Below are 24506 nucleotides of genomic sequence, written 5' to 3' on the forward strand. Positions count from 1 at the left end.
ATATACCATAATTTCCGGACTATTAAGCGCATCTGAATATAAGCCACACCCACTGAATTTAAAACAAAAATATTATTTTGAACATAAATAAGCTGCATATGTCTATAAGCCGCAGGTGCCTACCGGTACATTGAAACAAATGAACTTTACACAGGCTTTAACGAAACACGGCTTGTAACAAAAATAAAACATTTGCAGTAAGCTTTAGTTGTCTTTTTGCACTGAGTCAATTCCTCACGCTGCTGTTTCCAACGTCTTATCATCGACTCATTAAGACCAAGCTCCCGTGCAGCAGCTCTATTTCCTTTTCCAACAGCCAGATCAATCGCCTTCAACTTGAAAGCTGCATCATATGCATTTCTCCATGTCTTTGCCATGATGAGGGTGACAAAATGACTACCGTAATCAGAATGATGGGAAGTTTGAGAGCGCTCGATTTAATCTAAACAGTAAACAAAAAAGTTGTTTGACCTTAACCCGTTCGGCAATTTCATTGGTCTAATGAAAGCTTCATGCCGCCAAAAAACAAAAAAAAATTTGGAAGAAAAAAAATTGAAAGCGGGAAAAATCCATATATTAGCCACGTCATTGTTTAATCAGGTTCAAAGCCTGGTGAAAAAGTTGCGGCTTATATTCCGGAATTTACGGTAGTCCTCTTTTCAGCTGGTTCCACGTAACATTGAGTAATACCGCTGGTTCCTTAAATCTCTACTCCGACAATTAATCCACAGATAAAACAGGAAACCTAGTTTTTTTTTTTGTTCGTTATCTTCAATTAATCTCTCCTCATTTGAATTTTTAAGCATCCATGTGGGTTAGTATCTTCCTGGTATCCAATAAGGAGGGGACATGCAGAGTGTCCCAAATAGAAGCATGTTATATTTTAGTGCTGGGACACACAGATGCTTGTTCATTTATTTTGCGGTGGCCGGTGAGGTTTGCATAAAGCCCATTTTTATGCTTGATCTGCCAATGCAGTCCGGAGGCTCTGTATGGAGGAGGCCAAATCGAGCTCTGTATGGCAATGATGCGCATCACCCAATTGTTGTAACATTTCTGTGGGCTCTGTAATGCTTCGCATTGACATTATTGGTTGAAGGTAGGTAGGGGGCAGTACATCCTGTATTAACACACTCACTTCCTTGACAACTTCCTTCATAACAGCTCTGCTCAGCTGGAACTAGAAGTATAAATGCCCTGACTTCTGCATTTACATCTGCAGAGGCTGTAAATTCAAGAAAATCACCAACTCATTATTTCTCTGTTTATTCATTGACATCGCTGCTGTCTTGTGGCCACAAGACTCGTAGGCTATTATCAGAGGACTTAGTTTGCCAACAACAACAAACTGTTGATTATTCTGGCTGTTGTTGTTACTGTCCTGCCATGTAAAAATATGACTGATATGGCAGCAGCGATGTCAATGAATAAACAGAGAAATAATGAGTTGGTGATTTTCTTGGTGAGAGCCCAGTAATAGATCCCAGTCCATTTTAATCAGAGGCTTTTGTTACTTTGTCTCTAAAATCACAATACTTACATTTCTATACAATTATTGGCTTTATTTTTAATATCATTTTATTTTTTTATCGACGTCTGCCTTTTACCAGATCCGACGATTTTCACATGAACAGTAAAACTGATCAAATGTCTGTTCAAATTACCTTCAGAAAGTATTGTTACAGCCTGAATTTAAAATGGTTTCATTTAAGATTTTTTTGTTTGTTACTGGTCTACACACTACCCCATAATGTCAGTGCAATTAAGACATATATTTATATACACACACACACACACACACATATACACACACACACACACACACACACACACACATATACACACATATACACACACACACACACACACACAAGCCAATAAGTATTCAACCCCTTTTGTTATGGCTTAAATAAGGTCAGGTGTAAACATGTGCTTAACAAGTCACATTAAGTTGCATGGACTTGCTCTGTGTGCAATAATAGTGTTTTAACTTGATTTTTGAATGACTACCTCATTCCTGTACCCCACACAAACAATTATCTGTAAGGTCCCTCAGTCCAGCAATTAATTTCAAACACCGATTCAACCAAAGACCAGGGAGGATTTCCAAAGCCTCGCAAAGACTGGTAGATTGAAGGGGGGGGAGGAGGATATGACATTGAATATCCCTTTGAGCATGGTGAAGTTATTAATTACACTTGGATGTTTTATCAATACACCCAGTCACTACAAAGATACAGGCGTCCTTCCTAACTCAGTTGGAGAGGAAGGAAACTGCTCAGGGATTTCACCGTGAGGCCAATTGTGACTTTGAAACTGTTACGGAGTTTAATGGGTGTGATAGGAGAAGACTGAGGATTGTTCAACGACACTGTAGTTTCTCCACAAAACTAATCTAAATGACATATTGAAAAGAAGGAAGTCTGTAGAGTACAAATATTCCAAAACATGCATACTGTTTGCAACATGTCCCTAAGGTAATACTTCAAAAAATGTGGCAAAGCAATTAACATGTGTTTAGGACAAAAAGTTATGTTTGGGGCAAATCCAATACAACACATTATTGAGTACCACTCTCCATATTTTCAAGCATAGTGGTGGCTGCATCATGTTATGGGTATTCTTGTAATCATTAAGGACTGGGGAGTTTTTCAGGATAAAATCTTTTACGTAATTGAGCTAAGAACAGGCAAAATCCTAGAGGGAAACCTGGTTCAATTTGCTTTCCACCAGACACTGGGAGATGAATTCACCTTTCTGCAGGACCATAACCTAAAACACAAGGCGAAATCTAGTTGCTTACCAAGAAGACCGAATGTTCCTGAGTGGTTGAGTTACAGTTTTGTCTTAATAAATCTGCTTGAAAATGTATAGCAAGACTTAAATGGTTATCTAGCAATGATCAACAACCAAATTGACAGCTTGAATAATTTTTAAAACAATCACGTGCAAACATTGTACAATCCAGGTGTGATAAAGACTCATCGCTGTAATCGCTGAGGGGTGTGAATACTTTTTATGTAAATTCAACATTTCTTAAAACGTTTTCACTTTTCCATTATGGGGTATTGTGTGTAGATGCTGAGAAAATAAATGTAACCCATTTTGAATTCGGGCTGTAACACAATGTGTAATAAGACGAGGGGTATGAATACTTTCTGAAAGCACTGTATATACAATATGTCAAACCCCCGTCATACATGATTTAATGAAAAGCAGCAAATATACATCGTTTCACATTCTTTTAATAACAGACTCATTAACATAAACACGCAATCGAGCCCCAGTGGACATGATACCCATAAAACCTAGCTGTCAAACACTGAAATGGTTCCGATAATTGTTTTCCCCCTACATTTTTCCCATAGTGGATTTTATAACCACATCAAGGTGTGTTTTCATGTAGGCTTTCCCTGGCGTGACGTTTTGATAACCATGTAAATCTTTTCTCGGACAAGGTGACTTTTTTTTAAATATTTGGCTCTATTTACGCTGATTCTAAAATGCTAATTAGCATCGAAGTAGACATCATGCAAGACTACGAATCCCTGCAAGGTCTTGCACGTCATCTCTGGCTGACACATTTGCAATCAGCTAGCTAGCTACCTTGATTCAAAGTGAAAGATTATATTAAACATTTTTCATTTACTGTTCTATATTTTTAACTAATTTTTTTGTCTCATGTATTTGGTCTTGTACAGAATACCTAGTAGCAGTCTGATATTTACTGTGTTCCATGAATACTAGGGTCGTTTTTAGTAAATAAGCTATATAGCTAGCTAGATGATATTAGCACCATACCTTTTATTATACCAGATCTTCTTCTCCTTCAGCCGGTGGATGTCTTTATTTAATCCCTTATTTCTGCCGACTTTATGAACGAGGTGAAATCTCATTCAGAAAGCACTGCTGTATTAAAGCAATTCAGAACTAACTAACTTGACATGTTCTGTTGCAGATTTGAAGTGCCAGATTAACTCGTTGCGGAATGTATTCATAATCATGAATGAAATAAGCATATTTATTTGACAAGAACGCACCTAGTAACCCATCAAACACCAGAACTCCAACAATGACAAAGATTACTTTTTTTTTATTCATCAATGCCATAAACCTGGGACATCAAAGAGCATCATATGAAATATGATTTACTATCCGAGAGTGCACAGATTCTTCTCCTTGTCCATTGTAGGAATTAGACCAGTACAAATAACACAATGTAAAACCAAGTTCACGTCGGAACTAAGAAACTGATATTCCCGAATTGCTAATTGGTTGAACGGGACACCTGTATAACGACAACCAGGTAGCAAGTCGGACATTTCAGAGTTCCGACTAGCACGTGAACGCGGCATGATTTACAAATGGAGAAACAACTGGATTTATAAGTTAAGCTTAAAATACTAGGTCAACTCCTGCAGAATGAGAGAGACACTTAACAGACTTAAAACAAGGACACCATGTCTAAACACAGCTATATCAACACGGGTCCGGGTAGCCGTGTCGTAACACAGCTATATCAACACGGGTCCGGGTTGTGAGCAGCACATGTACCACTACATTCAGTCTGAACCCCAGAATAAGCAGCAGGAGGAGGACACCATTACACAGGTGGAAAAAGTTAAAAAAAATACAAATTAAAAAAAAAACAGTACGCCACAACACTTTTAAACATATTACTGAGTCTAGATGTTATCACGTCATGAGAAGAACAAGTGAAGGAAGCAGCATAGGGAAAATGGAGGTAGGCTGGGTTTATAGAGATAAGATGGACAGTTATGAAGTTGAGAGACCACGGGGCATGAAAGGCAGTGTGGAATAAGGGGGTGCTAGACTCTGCTACAGGTATGGTTGGCCGTGGAATAAACACAAAATGGGTTGCTGGTGTGCTTCTGCACCCGTTGTTGTCGGGGTGTGTCCCTCGACGTCATTCCATCTGTACGGGGTATTCAAATCGTGGTCATCGTGTGTCTGTGAATCACAACCATTAAAGACGATGACTGATCACAGACATTTACATTTACATTTAAGTCATTTAGCAGACGCTCTTATCCAGAGCGACTTACAAATTGGTGCATTCACCTATAATATCCAGTGGAACAACCACTTTACAATAGTGCATCTAAATCTTTTAGGGGGGAGGTTAGAAGGATTACTTTATCCTATCCCAGGTATTCCTTAAAGAGGTGGGGTTTCAGGTGTCTCCGGAAGGTGGTGATTGACTCCGCTGTCCTGGCGTCGTGAGGGAGCTTGTTCCACCATTGGGGTGCCAGAGCAGCGAACAGTTTTGACTGGGCTGAGCGGGAACTGTGCTTCCTCAGAGGTAGGGAGGCGAGCAGGCCAGAGGTGGATGAACGCAGTGCCCTTGTTTGGGTGTAGGGCCTGATCAGAGCCTGAAGGTACGGAGGTGCCGTTCCCCTCACAGCTCCGTAGGCAAGCACCATGGACTTGTAACGGATGCGAGCTTCAACTGGAAGCCAGTGGAGAGAGCGGAGGAGCGGGGTGACGTGAGAGAACTTGGGAAGGTTGAACACCAGACGGGCTGCGGCGTTCTGGATGAGTTGTAGGGGTTTAATGGCACAGGCAGGGAGCCCAGCCAACAGCGAGTTGCAGTAATCCAGACGGGAGATGACAAGTGCCTGGACTAGGACCTGCGCCGCTTCCTGTGTGAGGCAGGGTCGTACTCTGCAAATGTTGTAGAGCATGAACCTACAGGATCGGGTCACCGCCTTGATGTTAGTGGAGAACGACAGGGTGTTGTCCAGGGTCACGCCAAGGTTCTTAGCACTCTGGGAGGAGGACACAAGGGAGTTGTCAACCGTGATGGCGAGATCATGGAACGGGCAGTCCTTCCCCGGGAGGAAGAGCAGCTCCGTCTTGCCGAGGTTCAGCTTGAGGTGGTGATCCGTCATCCACACTGATATGTCTGCCAGACATGCAGAGATGCGATTCGCCACCTGGTTATCAGAAGGGGGAAAGGAGAAGATTAATTGTGTGTCGTCTGCATAGCAATGATAGGAGAGACCATGTGAGGATATGACAGAGCCAAGTGACTTGGTGTATAGTGAAAATAGGAGAGGGCCTAGAACAGAGCCCTGGGGGACACCAGTGGTGAGAGCACGTGGTGCGGAGACAGATTCTCGCCACGCCACCTGGTAGGAGCGACCTGTCAGGTAGGACGCAATCCAAGCGTGGGCCGCGCCGGAGATGCCCAGCTCGGAGAGGGTGGAGAGGAGGATCTGATGGTTCACAGTATCAAAGGCAGCAGATGGGTCTAGAAGGATGAGAGCAGAGGAGAGAGAGTTAGCTTTAGCAGTGCGGAGAGCCTCCGTGACACAGAGAAGAGCAGTCTCAGTTGAATGCCCAGTCTTGAAACCTGACTGATTAGGATCAAGAAGGTCATTCTGAGAGAGATAGCAGGAGAGCTGGCCAAGGACGGCACGTTCAAGAGTTTTGGAGATAAAAGAAAGAAGGGATACTGGTCTGTAGTTGTTGACATCGGAGGGATCGAGTGTAGGTTTTTTGAGAAGGGGTGCAACTCTCGCTCTCTTGAAGACGGAAGGGACGTAGCCAGCGGTCAAGGATGAGTTGATGAGCGAGGTGAGGTAGGGGAGAAGGTCTCCGGAAATGGTCTGGAGAAGAGAGGAGGGGATAGGGTCAAGTGGGCAGGTTGTTGGGCGGCCGGCCGTCACAAGATGCGAGATTTCATCTGGAGAGAGGGGAGAAAGAGGTCAAAGCACAGGGTAGGGCAGTGTGAGCAGGACCAGCGGTGTCGTTTGACTTAGCAAACGAGGATCGGATGTCATCAACCTTCTTTTCAAAATGGTTGACGAAGTCATCCGCAGAGAGGGAGGGGGGGGAGGGGGAGGAGGATTCAGGAGGGAGGAGAAGGTAGCAAAGAGCTTCCTAGGGTTAGAGGCAGATGCTTGGAATTTAGAGTGGTAGAAAGTGGCTTTAGCAGCAGAGACAGAAGAGGAAAATGTAGAGAGGAGGGAGTGAAAGGATGCCAGGTCCGCAGGGAGGCGAGTTTTCCTCCATTTCCGCTCGGCTGCCCGGAGCCCTGTTTACAGCATTGAGTCTTTCACAATACAATGTCAGCATTTCGTTGCCAGGGCGGTGGTTTACACTGTCTACTGTTTGTGAATGACTGAAGAATCTCACCCCAGCTGTTGGTCCATTTTGAGTGTGTGTGGTCACTTAGGCCTGTATATCAACCAGTACTGGGACCATTTTAGACTGTGTGGTCACTTAGGTCTGTATATCAACCAGTACTGGGACCATTGGAGACTGTGTGGTCACTTAGGCCTGCACATCAACCAGTACTGGGACCATTTTAGAATGTGTAGTCACTTAGGCCTGCACATCAACCAGTACTGGGACCATTTTAGACTGTGTGGTCACTTAGGCCTGCACGTCAACCAGTATTGGGACCATTTTAGAATGTGTGGTCACTTAGGCCTGCACATCAACCAGTACTGGGACCATTTTAGACTGTGTGGTCACTTAGGCCTGCACGTCGACCAGTACTGGGACCATTGGAGACTGTGTGGTCACTTAGGCCTGCACGTCGACCAGTACTGGGACCATTGGAGACTGTGTGGTCACTTAGGTCTGCACATCGACCAGTACTGGGACCATTGGAGACTGTGTGGTCACTTAGACCTGCACATCAACCAGTACTGTGACCATTTTAGACTGTTGACCGTGGAATAAACACAAAATGGGTTGCTGGTGTGGTCATTTAGGTCTTGACAACTAGTTCTGGGACCAATGGAGACTTGGGATATTAGCTCTCAAAGAGCTGCTTGAATGTCTTTGAGTTTGCGTAATATAAAGGTTAAAATAAAAATGGAGAAAGTTAACAATCTGTGGCTTAGATTTAATTCAAATTTGACACCATATGATAAACTAAAGAATGCAACAAACTATTACACAGGCCAGTACAATAGCCTACACATGGAGAAGAACAGTACCAGCCAATACTACTCACCGGACAGACAGGGCAGATGTGGACCAGTGCTGCCTTAGCTGCAGTTTTCTCTTCCATAGCTGCTCCCTTAGCAGCCGCCTCCTTGGCATCAGTCAACACTCTCAAGCTGCTGGAAGTTGAACATGGAGCATGCGTTTTATATCCATACCATCAATGGACACCCCCCCCCCCCCCCTCCCAATTGTGCCCATAATACAGAATGCCTTAAAAGGGTGGACAGCTCCCGAGCCCAGCTCATAACTGATTATAATTCATAGCCTATCGCTGTAATTCATGATGATGATGATGATTTATTTAAATCCGGTTTTCGAGCTGGGCCGGAACAAAACCATTCACACATTCCAACCCGGATGCCTTAGCCGTGTCTGAATCCTAGCTTAGGAAGACCACCAATAACTCTGAAATCTCCATCCCTAACTACAACATTTTCAGACAAGATAGAACGGCCAAAGGGGGCAGTGTTGCAATCTACTGCAGAGATTGCCTGCAGAGTTCTGTCCTACTATTCAGGTCTGCACCCAAACAATTTGAACTTCTACTTTTAAAAATCCACCTCTCTAAAAACAAGTCTCTCAACGTTGCCGTCTGCTATAGATCACCCTCTGCCCCCAGCTGTGCTCTGGATACCATATGTGAACTGATTGCCCCCATCTATCTTCAGAGCTTGTGCTGCTAGGTGACCTAAACTATAACATACTTAACACCCCGGCCATCCTACAATCTAAGCTTGATGCCCTCAATTTCACACAAATTATCAATGAACCTACCAGGTACAACCCCAATGCTGTAAACACGGGCACCCTCATGGATATCATCCTAACCAACTTGCCCTCTAAATACACCTCTGCTGTTTTCAACCAAGATCTCAGCGATCACTGCCTCATTGCCTGCATCCGTAATGGGTCAGCGGTCAAACGACCTCCACTCATCACTGTCAAACGCTCCCTGAAACACTTCAGCGAGCAGGCCTTTCTAATCAACCTGGCCCGGGTATCCTGGAAGGATATCGACCTCATCCCGTCAGTAGAGGATGCCTGGTTATTTTTTTTAAATGCCTTCCTCACCATCTTAAATAAGCATGCCCCATTCAAGAAATTTAGAACCAGGAACTGATATAGCCCTTGGTTCTCTCCAGACCTGACTGCCCTTAACCAACACAAAAACATCCTGTGGCGTTCTGTATTCGCATCGAGCAGCCCCCGTGAAATGCAACTTTTTAGGGAAGTTAGAAACCAATATACACAGGCAGTTAGAAAAGCCAAGGCTAGCTTTTTCATGCAGAAATTTGCTTCCTGCAACACAAACTCAAAAAAGTTCTGGGACATTGTAAAGTCCATGGAGAATAAGAGCACCTCCTCCCAGCTGCCCACTGCACTGAGGATAGGAAACTCTGTCACCACCGATAAATCCACTATAATTGAGAATTTCAATAAGCATTTTTCTACGGCTGGCCATGCTTTCCACCTGGCTACCCCTACCCCGGTCAACAGCACTGCACCCCCCACAGCAACTCGCCCAAGCCTTCCCCATTTCTCCTTCTCCCAAATCCAGTCAGCTGATGTTCTGAAAGAGCTGCAAAATCTGGACCCCTACAAATCAGCCGGGCTATACAATCTGGACCCTTTCTTTCTAAAAGAATCTGCTGAAATTGTTGCAACCCCTATTACTAGCCTATTCAACCTCTCGTGTCGTCTGAGATTCCCAAAGATTGGAAAGCAGCTGCGGTGATCCCCCTCTTCAAAGGGGGGGACACTCTTGACCCAAATTGCTACAGACCTATATCTATCCTACCCTGCCTTTCTAAGGTCTTCGAAAGCCAAGTTAACAAACAGATTACCGACCATGTTGAATCCCACTGTACCTTCTCCGCTATGCAATCTGGTTTCAGAGCTGGTCATGGGTGCACCTCAGCCACGCTCAAGGTCCTAAACGATATCTTAACCGCCATCGATAAGAAACAATACTGTGCAGCTGTATTCATTGACCTGGCCAAGGCTTTTGACTCTGTCAATCACCACATCCTCATCGGCAGACTCCATAGTCTTGGTTTCTCAAATGATTGCCTCGACTGGTTCACCAACTACTTCTCCGACAGAGTTCAGTGTGTCAAATCTGAGGGCCTGTTGTCCTGGCCTCTGGCAGTCTCTGGGGGTGCCACAGGGTTGAATTCTTGGGCCGACTCGCTTCTCTGTATATATCAATGATGACGCTCTTGCTGCTGGTGAGTGTCTGATCCACCTCTACGCAGACGATACCATTCTGTATACTTCTGGCCCTTCTTTGGACACTGTGTTAACAACCCTCCAGACGAGCTTCACTACCATACAACTCTCCTTCCGTGGCCTACAACTGCTCTTAAATACAAGTAAAACTAAATGCATGCGCTTCAAACGATCGCTGCCTACATCTGCCCGCCCGTCCAGCATCACTACTCTGGACGGTTCTGACTTAGAATATGTGGACAACTACAAATACCTGGGTGTCTGGTTAGACTGTAAACTCTCCTTCCAGACTCACATAAACCATCTCCAATCCAATCTAGAATTGGCTTCCTATTTCGCAACAAAGCATCCTTCACTCATGCTGCCAAACATACCCTCGTAAAACTGACCATTTTACCGATCCTCGACTTTGGCGATGTCATTTACAAAATAGCCTCCAACACCCTACTCAACAAATTGGATGCAGTCTATCACAGTGCTATCCGTTTTGTCACCAAATCGCCATATACTACCTACCACTGCGACCTGTACGCTTTCGTTGGCTGGCCCTCGATTCATACTCGTCGCCAAACCCACTGGCTCCAGGTCATCTACAAGACCCTGCTAGGTAAAGTCCCGCCATATCTCTGCTTGCTGGTCACCATAGCTGCACCCACCCATAGCACACGCTCCAGCAGGTATATCTCTCTGGTCACCCCCAAAGCCAATTCCTCCTTTGGCCGCCTCTCCTTCCAGTTCTCTGCTGCCAATGACTGGAACGAACTACAAAAATCTCTGAAACTGGAAACACTTATCTCCCTCACTAGCTTTAAGCACCAGATGTCAGAGCAGCTCACAAATTACTGCACCTGTACATAGCCCATCTATAATTTAGCCCAAACAACTACCTCTTCCCCTACTGTATTTATTTATTTATTTTGCTCCTTTGGACCCCAGTATTTCTACTTTGCACACTCATCTACTGTCAAATCTACCATTCCAGTGTTTAATTGCTATATTGTATTTACTTCGCCACCATGGCCTATTTATTGCCTTTACCTCCCTTATCTCACCTCATTTGTTCACATTGTATATAGACTTATTTTTCTACTGTATTATTGACTGTATGTTTGTTTTACTCCATGTGTAACGCTGTTGTTATATGTGTCGAACTGCTTTGCTTTATCTTGGCCAGGTCGCAGTTGTAAATGAGAATGTGTTCTCAACTTGCCTACCTGGTTAAATAAAGGTGAAATAAAATAAAATACAATTTCTCACAGGCTCACCCATTGGTTCTGGAATAAAAATTGTGCCAATAAGGTTTTGTAATTCTACCTCCAAAAACAAACGTGTGAATAACTAATTTAAAACCCTTCGCGCAGTAAACACACTTGACTCGAGAGGGTGCTAATCAGTCCATCTGCTTGAAGTAGACTACCCTCACTTTTCACCCACAGACACAAACATCATCATGAGTGCTTAGCTTCACCAACTAAGTTGGCTAGTTAACTCGCAAGCTAAACTGTTGGGTTTATAAAAGCTAAAGAAAGCTAAACTTGTTTTAACAAATTTCTCATGCATTTAAATGGCTAGTCAAATAGATGGCTAATTTAGCCAGGCTAATGTTGCTAACTAGCTAGCAAGCTAGCTAGCTAGGTAACAATTATTATATACATTTAAAACTTGCCCAAGCGGGATTGTCAATAAAAATTTTTTTCAAAAAGCCAATTTATTAATTACTAAATTTAGCTAACATTTTAGATTGACAAATCAAGGTAAGATTCTATGGATTAACTGTCTCGTCCAGATCATCATGGTCCTGGTGAGTGATGTGAAGCCTGAGACAGGCATTTGTAGTCCTGGGTGATAGCTAAAGTGCCTCATTAGTGTTTTCTTTTGGGGTGCAAATACAGGCAAACATATTGAGAAGTCACCTTGTCCGAGGGAGATTTACACTGTTATCAAAACGTAACGCCAGGGTAAACCTACACGAAACACAGCCCTTTTTATTTTAAGTATTTCTAAAATCCCCTATGGGAAAAAAGGAATGGTAGAAAAACCATTGGAACCATTTCCCAGTTTGACCTCCTAGGTTTTATGGGTATTATGAGTCATACTGTGGTACTCTATAGGCTACAGCTGTTTCCCACCAAAATACAGGGAGGCTCTGTATGCAGTGGCAGCGTTGGACCCTCGATGAGCGACATGAAGTAGTGCAATATGCTGACTACACTTGTCACGCGTGCATCCACCATCACGTACATGTAGATTATTTTTTTCCTTACATACACACGTGATCATGACACGCAGGTTGAAGTATCAAAAGTAACTAACTTGGGCATGTCAAACTCACAAACATTCATGCCCATTTCTCTAGCTTGCTATTGCTAGCTAATTTGACATGGGAGATGAACATTGGGTTATTATTTTACCTGAAATCATTTTTTTTTTTTTTTTTTTGAATATTTGTAGAATTTGGACCCAGATTCATACCCGGATTGTGTTTTTTCTACTCTGACTATTAACACAGGAAAAGCTGGACGTCTAGCAATCCGTTCTGAGCCAATGGTCTAATAATATATATATGCTATTGCTATTGCAAAAAATTATTTGGTTGTATTTATTAATGTTTTAGGTAGGCCTACCATTTTTAGAATATGAACCCCCCCCCCAAAAAAAGTTTTGTATTAGTCTGTTACTGTAGGTTATATGTAAAGACGACAAAACCACGAAACACCACAATTCAAATCTTATACACCAAAGAAATTCATTATTTCGTTAAGCCAGGTCTGCGTTTTAGAAAACTTTTTAGAACCTACTCTTTTTCCGAAATCAAAACGTCTTACCTGCATGAAGGACGATTTTGAAAAAGTAGTTTTTTTGTTTGCATGGACCGGAGATTAACAACAAAACAGTCTCATCACAAGGCAGTTGATAATATTGTCACCCGTCAGAATATTGTCAATTGAATCTTGTCTTTAGGCTGCATCTGTTTATTATAGGCCTAGGTGTGAAATTAGTTTTGATATACTGTAGTTTAGGTGTAGTTTATATGGCAACCAACTGGTGAAGGAAGTGGGGGGGGGGACATCCTCCTAAAACTGCTTATAACACACGCACTGTTTGCGATATCGAAATTCTAACAACGACAGCGTGGGTGAAGGATGGGTGAACATGACTTTGAAAATGATAATTAAAATGTTAAATTCTTATGACTTCAACTGATGTTCTGAGTTAGTTTGTAATATATATGATTCATCTACCCTCGTTCATCTGTCAAATACCCACACGGGGTTGTATGCTCCTGAAAACCAATGAGTAGATGTGGAAAGGTGTTTCAAACAGGACCAAGTTCTATTTTAGAGCTTGACTTTGCTGACGTGAGCCAGCAGTGTGAGTAAAATGATTTTAATAACATGTACAGGTATGTGGAAAAATATATTTGTCATTCCAAGTGTCCGGTGAGGTTTGCGTGTTATAAACGTCTCTCGATGCTCTTCTTGTGTAATTCAAGCGGTTTCTTCCTCCTCCTCCAGCTCCACCTTCCCCTGACCACTCCTCTGCCGGGCAGTGAGCTGACCAAGGAGCCGTTTCGCTGGGACCAGCGTCTGTTCTCCCTGGTGCTGAGGATCCCCGGACACGCCACTGTAGAGCCTGAACCACTAGGGGGGGTCCCACCCGACGACTCGGCCATCACCCCCATGTGTGAGGTCACCGGAGGTGAGGCGCTGTTTGTTTTGTGCGCGTGTGTAGTATGTCACTGCCTCGGTGTCTCTGCCTCGGTGTCTATGTCAAATCAAAGTTTATTTGTCACATGCACATGATACAGCGGGTGTAAACGACACATTTGAAATGCTTACTTGCAAGCTCTTTCCTCAACAATGGCTTATCAATATACAACAATAAGTAGCTAAGGAGCTGAGCACGTCGGGCGAAGCTTAGCTGAGCACGTCGGGCGTAGCTGAGCTGAGCACGTCGGGCGTAGCTGAGCTGAGCACGTCGGGCGTAGCTGAGCTGAGCACGTTAGCATGTGTCCAACACAACACACAAGTACAGTTGGAGCATACAGTGTGTGTTTAAGCCTCAACCTAAGCATAATTCTAGAATTAAGCCAGCACCTCCTAAACCTAAGCCTACTGTGACCTACAGCGGTGATGGGCCAATAGCCAGGGGTGGTGTGGGCATGTGAGTTCTGGTGATAGTGCAGCCTGGTGAATAGGACACAGTGAGTGAAAAGTGCTGATGAAGGTCAAGATTACAAAGTCAGGCTTTCTGCTCAATGCCACATGGGTCAGATGGGCAATGTCTTCAACTGCTACTACTGGGACTCTACATACTGCTATTACTGGGACTCTACATGCTGCTGCTGCTACTGGGACTCTACATGCTGCTACTACTGGGACTCTACATACTGCTACTACTGGGACTCTACACGCTGCTACTACTGGGACTCTACATGCTGCTATTACTAGACTCTACATGCTGCTACTACTGGGACTCTACACACTGCTGCTACTACTGGGACTCTACATACTGCTACTACTGGGACTCTACATACTGCTACTACTGGGACTCTACATGCTGCTACTACTGGGACTCTACACACTGCTGCTACTACTGGGACTCTACATGCTGCTACTACTGGGACTCTACACACTGCTGCTACTACTGGGACTCTACATACTGCTACTACTGGGACTCTACATGCTGCTACTACTGGGACTCTACATGCTGCTACTACTGGGACTCTACATGCTGCTACTACTGGGACTCTACATACTGCTACTACTGGGACTCTACATGCTGCTACTACTGGGACTCTACATGCTGCTACTACTGGGACTCTACATGCTGCTATTACTGGGACTCTACATGCTGCTACTACTGGGACTCTACATGCTGCTACTACTGGGACTCTACACACTGCTGCTACTACTGGGACTCTACATACTGCTACTACTGGGACTCTACATGCTGCTACTACTGGGACTCTACATGCTGCTATTACTGGGACTCTACATGCTGCTATTACTGGGACTCTACATGCTGCTGCTACTGGGACTCTACATACTGCTACTACTGGGACTCTACATGCTGCTACTACTGGGACTCTACATACTGCTACTACTGGGACTCTACATGCTGCTACTACTGGGACTCTACATGCTGCTATTACTGGGACTCTACATACTGCTATTACTGGGACTCTACATACTGCTATTACTGGGACTCTACATACTGCTACTACTACTGGGACTCTACATGCTGCTACTACTGGGACTCTACATGCTGCTACTGCTGGGACTCTACATGCTGCTACTGCTGGGACTCTACATGCTGCTACTACTGGGACTCTAAATGCTGCTACTACTGGGACTCTACATACTGCTACTACTGGGACTCTACATGCTGCTGCTACTGGGACTCTACATGCTGCTGCTACTGGGACTCTACATGCTGCTGCTACTGGGACTCTACATGCTGCTGCTACTGGGACTCTACATGCTGCTACTACTGGGACTCTACATACTGCTGCTACTACTGGGACTCTACACACTGCTACTACTGGGACTCTACACACTGCTACTACTGGGACTCTACATACTGCTGCTACTGGGACTCTACATGCTGCTACTACTGGGACTCTACATACTGCTACTATTACTGGGACTCTACACACTGCTACTACTGGGACTCTACATACTGCTACTACTGGGACTCTACATACTGCTACTACTGGGACTCTACATGCTGCTATTACTGGGACTCTACATGCTGCTATTACTGGGACTCTACATGCTGCTGCTACTGGGACTCTACATGCTGCTGCTACTGGGACTCTACACGCTGCTACTACTGGGACTCTACATACTGCTATTACTGGGACTCTACATACTGCTACTACTACTGGGACTCTACATGCTGCTACTACTGGGACTCTACATACTGCTACTACTGGGACTCTACATGCTGCTATTACTGGGACTCTACACGCTGCTACTACTACTGGGACTCTACATGCTGCTACTACTGGGACTCTACATGCTGCTACTACTACTGGGACTCTACGTGCTGCTGCTACTGGGACTCTACATACTGCTACTACTGGGACTCTACATGCTGCTACTACTGGGACTCTACATGCTGCTACTACTGGGACTCTACATACTGCTACTGGGACTCTACACGCTGCTACTACTGGGACTCTACATACTGCTACTACTGGGACTCTACACACTGCTACTACTGGGACTCTACATGCTACTACTACTGGGACTCTACATGCTGCTACTACTGGGACTCTACATACTGCTACTACTGGGACTCTACATGCTGCTATTACTGGGACTCTACACGCTGCTGCTACTACTGGGACTCTACATGCTGCTACTACTGGGACTCTACATACTGCTACTACTGGGACTCTACATACTGCTACTAGACTCTACATGCTGCTACTACTGGGACTCTACATGCTGCTGCTACTGGGACTCTACATACTGCTACTACTGGGACTCTACACACTGCTACTACTGGGACTCTACATGCTGCTACTACTGGGACTCTACATACTGCTACTACTGGGACTCTACATACTGCTACTACTGGGACTCTACATACTGCTGCTACTGGGACTCTACATGCTGCTACTACTGGGACTCTACATACTGCTACTACTGGGACTCTACATGCTGCTATTACTGGGACTCTACAAACTGCTGCTACTGGGACTCTACATGCTGCTACTACTGGGACTCTACACGCTGCTACTACTGGGACTCTACACACTGCTACTACTGGGACTCTACACGCTGCTACTACTGGGACTCTACACGCTGCTACTACTACTGGGACTCTACATGCTGCTACTACTGGGACTCTACATGCTGCTACTACTGGGACTCTACATACTGCTACTACTGGGACTCTACATACTGCTGCTACTGGGACTCTACATGCTGCTACTACTGGGACTCTACATACTGCTACTACTGGGACTCTACATGCTGCTATTACTGGGACTCTACAAACTGCTGCTACTGGGACTCTACACGCTGCTACTACTGGGACTCTACACGCTGCTACTACTGGGACTCTACATGCTGCTACTACTGGGACTCTACATACTGCTACTACTGGGACTCTACATGCTGCTATTACTGGGACTCTACACGCTGCTACTACTACTGGGACTCTACATGCTGCTACTACTGGGACTCTACATGCTGCTACTACTACTGGGACTCTACGTGCTGCTGCTACTGGGACTCTACATACTGCTACTACTGGGACTCTACATGCTGCTACTACTGGGACTCTACATGCTGCTACTACTGGGACTCTACATACTGCTACTGGGACTCTACACGCTGCTACTACTGGGACTCTACATACTGCTACTACTGGGACTCTACACACTGCTACTACTGGGACTCTACATGCTACTACTACTGGGACTCTACATGCTGCTACTACTGGGACTCTACACGCTGCTACTACTGGGACTCTACATGCTACTACTACTGGGACTCTACATGCTACTACTACTGGGACTCTACATACTGCTACTACTACTGGGACTCTACATGCTACTACTACTGGGACTCTACACGCTGCTACTACTGGGACTCTACATGCTGCTACTACTGGGACTCTACATGCTGCTACTACTGGGACTCTACATACTGCTACTACTGGGACTCTACATACTGCTACTAGACTCTACATGCTGCTACTACTGGGACTCTACATGCTGCTACTACTGGGACTCTACACACTGCTACTACTGGGACTCTACATGCTGCTACTACTGGGACTCTACATACTGCTACTACTGGGACTCTACATACTGCTACTACTGGGACTCTACATACTGCTGCTACTGGGACTCTACATGCTGCTACTACTGGGACTCTACATACTGCTACTACTGGGACTCTACATGCTGCTATTACTGGGACTCTACAAACTGCTGCTACTGGGACTCTACATGCTGCTACTACTGGGACTCTACACGCTGCTACTACTGGGACTCTACACACTGCTACTACTGGGACTCTACACGCTGCTACTACTGGGACTCTACACGCTGCTACTACTACTGGGACTCTACATGCTGCTACTACTGGGACTCTACATGCTGCTACTACTGGGACTCTACATACTGCTACTACTGGGACTCTACATACTGCTGCTACTGGGACTCTACATGCTGCTACTACTGGGACTCTACATACTGCTACTACTGGGACTCTACATGCTGCTATTACTGGGACTCTACAAACTGCTGCTACTGGGACTCTACATGCTGCTACTACTGGGACTCTACACGCTGCTACTACTGGGACTCTACATGCTGCTACTACTGGGACTCTACATACTGCTACTACTACTGGGACTCTACATACTGCTACTACTACTGGGACTCTACATGCTGCTACTACTGGGACTCTACATACTGCTACTACTACTGGGACTCTACATGCTGCTACTACTGGGACTCTACATACTGCTATTACTGGGACTCTACACGCTGCTACTACTGGGACTCTACATACTGCTACTACTGGGACTCTACACGCTGCTACTACTGGGACTCTACATACTGCTACTACTGGGACTCCACATACTGCCCATTACCGCTGATTAGATACTACACAAAATGTCTCTGGCTATTGAGGTGTGTGTGTGTGTGTGTGTGTCTTGGTGAACAGTGGGTGAGTGTAATCTAATGTAAGAGTGTGTGCCTCCTAGGTCGCTCCTACAGTGTGTTCTCCCAGCGCATGTTGAACCAGTGTCTGGAGTCTCTACTGCAGAAGATCCAGAGTGGAGTGGTCATCAACTTTGAGAAGACGGGCCCGGACCCCCCTCCTGGAGAGGGTGAGAGACAGTGCTTTAATGTTCCCCTAGCCTCTACCGCCTCCATATCCACGTCCCCCTAGCCTCTACCGCCTCCATACCCACGTCCCCCTAGCCTCTACCGACTCATACGTCCCCCTAGCCTCTACCGCCTCCATACCCACGTCTCCCTAGCCTCTAAATCCTCCATACCCACGTTCCCCTAGCCTCTACCGCCTCCATACCCACGTCTCCCTAGCCTCTACTGCCTCCATACCCACGTCTCCCTAGCCTCTACCGCCTCCATACCCACGTCTCCCTAGCCTCTACCGCCTCCATACCCACGTCTCCCTAGCCTCTACCGCCTCCATACCCACGTCCCCCTAGCCTCTACCGCCTCCCATACCCACGTTCCCCTAGCCTCTACCGCCTCCATACCCACGTCTCCCTAGCCTCTACCGCCTCCATACCCACGTCCCCCTAGCCTCTACCGCCTCCATACCCACGTCCCCCTAGCCTCTACCGCCTCCATACCCACGTCTCCCTAGCCTCTACCGCCTCCATACCCACGTCTCCCTAGCCTCTACCGCCTCATACGTCTCCCTAGCCTCTACCGCCTCACTCGTTCCCCCAGTCTCTACCGCCTCCATACCCACGTCCCCCTAGCCTCTACCGACTCATACGTCCCCCTAGCCTCTACCGCCTCCATACCCACGTCTCCCTAGCCTCTACCGCCTCCATACCCACGTTCCCCTAGCCTCTACCGCCTCACCCGTTCCCCTAGCCTCTACCGCCTTCCTACACACATCCCCCTAGCCTCTATCTCCTCTCTCCGCGTGTCCCTCTGGCCAGGGGATGGCAAACTTTTTGGCTCGATGCCACATCGCAATTTTTAAATTCAACGGTGGCCTCATATTTTTAGGGGACCAATTGTTAAAATCAATTCACGGGAGCCTTCCGAGTGGTGCAACGCTCTGAGGCACTGCATCGCAGTGCTAGAGGCATCACTACAGACCCGGGTTCGATCCCAGGCTGTGTCGCAGCCGGCAGTGACTGGGAGACCCATGAGGCGGCGCACAATTGGCACAGCGTCGTCCGGGTTAGGGAGGGTTTGGCCCAGCGTCGTCCGGGTTAGGGAGGGTTTGGCCCAGCGTCGTCCGGGTTAGGGGAGGGTTTGGCCCAGCGTCGTCTGGGTTAGGGAAGGGTTTGGCCCAGCGTCGTCCGGGTTAGAGGAGGGTTTGGCCCAGTGTCGTCCGGGTTAGGGGAGGGTTTGGCCCAGCGTCGTCCGGGTTAGGGGAGGGTTTGGTCCAGCGTCGTCCGGGTTAGGGGAGGGTTTGGTCCAGCGTCGTCCGGGTTAGGGGAGGGTTTGGCCCAGCGTCGTCCGGGTTAGGGGAGGGTTTGGTCCAGTGTCGTCCGGGTTAGGGGAGGGTTTGGTCCAGTGTCGTCCGGGTTAGGGGAGGGTTTGGCCCAGTGTCGTCCGGGTTAGGGGAGGGTTTGGCCCAGCGTCGTCCGGGTTAGGGGAGGGTTTGGTCCAGTGTCGTCCGGGTTAGGGGAGGGTTTGGCCCAGCGTCGTCCGGGTTAGGGGAGGGTTTGGTCCAGCATCGTCCGGGTTAGGAGAGCGTTTGGCAGGCCGAGATTTCTTTGTCCAGTCGAGCTCTTGCAACTCCTGTGGAGGGCCGGGTGCAGTGCACGCTGACACGGTCACCAGGTGTACAGTGTTTCCTCTGACACATTGGTGCGGCTGGCTTCCGGGTTAAGTGGACATTGTGTCAAGAAGCAGTGCGGCTTGGTTGGGTTGTGTTTCGGAGGACGCACGGCTCTCGACCTTCACCTCTTCACCTCCATATGGGAGTTGCAGCGATGGGACCAGACTATAATTATATATATATATATATATATATATATATATATTGTTTTTGTAAATGTCTCGTGGGCCGGATTGAAGTGCCCGGTGGGCCGGATGTGCCCCCACCCCCTTCCTCTAGCCCCTCCCTCTATTTCACACATTATTTTGTCTGTCCAGATGAGATCCTGAAGCCCGGCCCCCAGTCCTGGCACTGCTGCCACAAGCTGATCTACGTACGACCCAACCCCAAGACTGGTGTGCCTATCGGACACTGGCCCATTCCTGAAGGCTTCTGGCCCGACACTAACTCCCCTACACTGGTAAGAGATTGTCTCTTTCTGACACGAGTGGCTCGTGTCTGTGCAGGCTGGTAGTGTTTTTCTCTGATGTTCCTGTCCCCCCCTCCTCTCCCAGCCCCCTCGCTCGGCCCACCCCCACGTGCGTTTCTCCTGCCTGGACTCGGAGCCCATGGTGATTGACAAGGTTCCCTTTGACAAGTACGAGCTGGAGCCGTCACCTCTCACACAGTACATCCTGGAGAGGAAGTCCCCTCACACCTGCTGGCAGGTACACAATGTGATACCCCTACACACCCACAACATAACACAGTACTACACTAAACTACACACCCAGTACTACACTAAACTACACACACACAGTACTACACTAAACTACACACACACAGTACTACACTAAACTACACACACACAGTACTACACTAAACTACACACACACAGTACTACACTAAACTACACACACACAGTACTACACTAAACTACACACACACACAGTACTACACTAAACTATACACACAGTACTACACTACACTACACACACAGTACTACACTACACACACAGTACTACACTACACTACACACACAGTACTACACTACACTACACACACAGTACTATACTACACTACACACACAGTACTACACTACACTACACACCCACAACATAACACAGTACTACACTAAACTACACACACAGTACTACACTGTACTACACTAAACTATACACACAGTACTACACTACACTACACACACAGTACTACACTACACACACAGTACTACACTACACACACAGTACTACACTACACTACACACACAGTACTATACTACACTACACACACAGTACTACACTACACACCCACAACATAACACAGTACTACACTAAACTACACACACAGTACTACACTAAACTACACGCACAGTACTACACTAAACTACACGCACAGTACTACACTAAACTACACGCCCAGTACTACACTAAACTACACGCCCAGTACTACACTACACGCCCAGTACTACACTACACGCCCAGTACTACACTACACTACACGCCCAGTACTACTCTACACACACAGTACTATACTACACTACACTACACACACAGTACGACACACAGTACTACACACCCAGTACTACACTACACTACACGCCCAGTACTACACTACACTACACGCCCAGTACTACACTACACACAGTAATAGACAACCCAACGCCAATACAACACAAGGTGGACTTGTTTGTTTGCTCTCTCACTCAGTTCCCCTCTCCCTCCCTCATCCTCTAGGTGTTTGTAAGTAACAGTGCCAAGTACAGTGACCTGGGCCAGCCCTTTGGCTACCTGAAGGCCAGCACTGCTCTCAACTGTGTCAACCTCTTCGTCATGCCCTACAACTACCCTGTTGTACTGCCTCTACTGGGTAAGACCCTGTCCTGATACACTAACTACTGCCCTGTTGTCCTGCCTCTACTGGGTAAGACCTGGGCCCTGTCCTAATTCGCTAACTACCCTGTTGTCCTGCCTCTACTGGGTAAGACCCTGTCCTGATACACTAACTACTGCCCTGTTGTCCTGCCTCTACTGGGTAAGACCTGGGCCCTGTCCTGATACGCTAACTACCCTGTTGTCCTGCCTCTACTGGGTAAGCCCTGGGCCCTGTCCTAATTCGCTAACTACTACCCTGTTGTCCTGCCTCTACTGGGTAAGACCTGGGCCCTGTCCTGATACGCTAACTACCCAGTTGTCCTGCCTCTACTGGGTAAGCCCTGGGCCCTGTCCTGATACGCTAACTACCCTGTTGTACTGCCTCTACTGGGTAAGCGCTGGGCCCTGTCCTAATTCGCTAACTACTACCCTGTTGTACTGCCTCTACTGGGTAAGACCCTGTCCTGATACGCTAACTACCCTGTTTTACTGCCTCTACTGGGTAAGCCCTGGGCCCTGTCCTGATATGCTAACTACCCTGTTGTACTGCCTCTACTGGGTAAGCCCTGGGCCCTGTCCTGATACGCTAACTACCCTGTTGTACTGCCTCTACTGGGTAAGACCTGGCCCTGTCCTAATTCGCTAACTACTACCCTGTTGTCCTGCCTCTACTGGGTAAGACCTGGGCCCTGTCCTGATACGCTAACTACCCTGTTGTACTGCCTCTACTGGGTAAGCCCTGGGCCCGGTCCTGATACGCTAACTACCCTGTTGTACTGCCTCTACTGGGTAAGACCTGGGCCCTGTCCTGATACGCTAACTACCCTGTTGTACTGCCTCTACTGGGTAAGCCCTGGGCCCTGTCTTAATTCGCTAACTACCCTGTTGTACTGCCTCTACTGGGTAAGACCTGGCCCTGTCCTAATTCGCTAACTACTACCCTGTTGTCCTGCCTCTACTGGGTAAGACCTGGCCCTGTCCTAATGCTCTAACTACATGGTTCTGCTGCCTCTGATCTACTTGGTAAGACCCTTCCAAGTTCTTTAGAGAAGAGTTCTCCAATGTTCTTCCCTGAGAGATACTGTCCTGTTGGTTTTTTCACTCCAACCCTAATCTAGAGCACCTGATTCTAATAAATATCTGGTTGATAAAGATAGATCAGGTTAGTTACATCTGGGATTGGAGTGAAAATCTACAGGAGGGTGTATCTCCAGGAACAGGGTTGGAGGGCCCAGTTTCCCGATAGCGATGGAACTTAAGGTTATGACGGTTTTAACGATGCATCGTTCCTTCAACAGCCGACGATGTAACGTGCATTTTCCCAAAACGCAACGCACAAGAGTGCGGACGCTAAGTGCATCGTTGAGGCATTTGTGTCGATACTGATAGGATTGAAAGGAAGGCAACGCTGCTCCTTGGATTCGCTTTCTCCGTTCAAATCTGACCTTAACATCAGTCCACGATACAGACGACGGATCAGCTCCTCGAGAGAGATTGTTACCTATTGCTGAAAATATTGAGGCGGCTTCTTCTAATGCTCTATAATAATTGAATCAATATTTGGCACATTATTACGCACGTTTTTTACACATGAAATGTATTGAGGCAAACATTTCTGACTGTAGCCTAACAATTGGCAAAATAAAACTTAATTTAATGAACATGAAATTGATTTCAATGTGATTTTAAATATATAGTTCTATGTAGGCTATACCGTATTTGTTTTTAACGCAGTCATCGCGGTTTTTCATTTTAATAATCTTTGTAACAATTTGCCAAAAAACGTTAACTTTTGTATTTTTATTGAACTTCGTTCTGAAGTTATCGATGGTCACAGAGAGACCGATTTAACATCTTTTGTCCGTTTCTAGGAGATCTCATTCATATGAAGTGACGTGTAAGGGCAACAAAAAAAAAC

The 24506-nt window shown here is 46.4% G+C and overlaps 1 protein-coding gene across 1 annotated transcript in view; it reads left to right on the plus strand.

The window, feature by feature from the left end:
* ints6 (integrator complex subunit 6) overlaps positions 1-24506 on the plus strand; it is a 43817-nt gene that overhangs the window by 9240 nt on the left and 10071 nt on the right. Inside the window, exons 5-9 of the mRNA XM_029702067.1 lie at positions 13728-13911; positions 18946-19071; positions 21053-21195; positions 21290-21442; positions 22451-22583. Coding sequence (XP_029557927.1) covers positions 13728-13911; positions 18946-19071; positions 21053-21195; positions 21290-21442; positions 22451-22583 — 739 coding nt within the window. The remainder of the gene's footprint in view (positions 1-13727; positions 13912-18945; positions 19072-21052; positions 21196-21289; positions 21443-22450; positions 22584-24506) is intronic.

This window comes from Salmo trutta, chromosome 20 (genome assembly GCF_901001165.1).
Source record: "Salmo trutta chromosome 20, fSalTru1.1, whole genome shotgun sequence".
In the NCBI taxonomy this organism is placed as follows: domain Eukaryota; kingdom Metazoa; phylum Chordata; class Actinopteri; order Salmoniformes; family Salmonidae; genus Salmo; species Salmo trutta.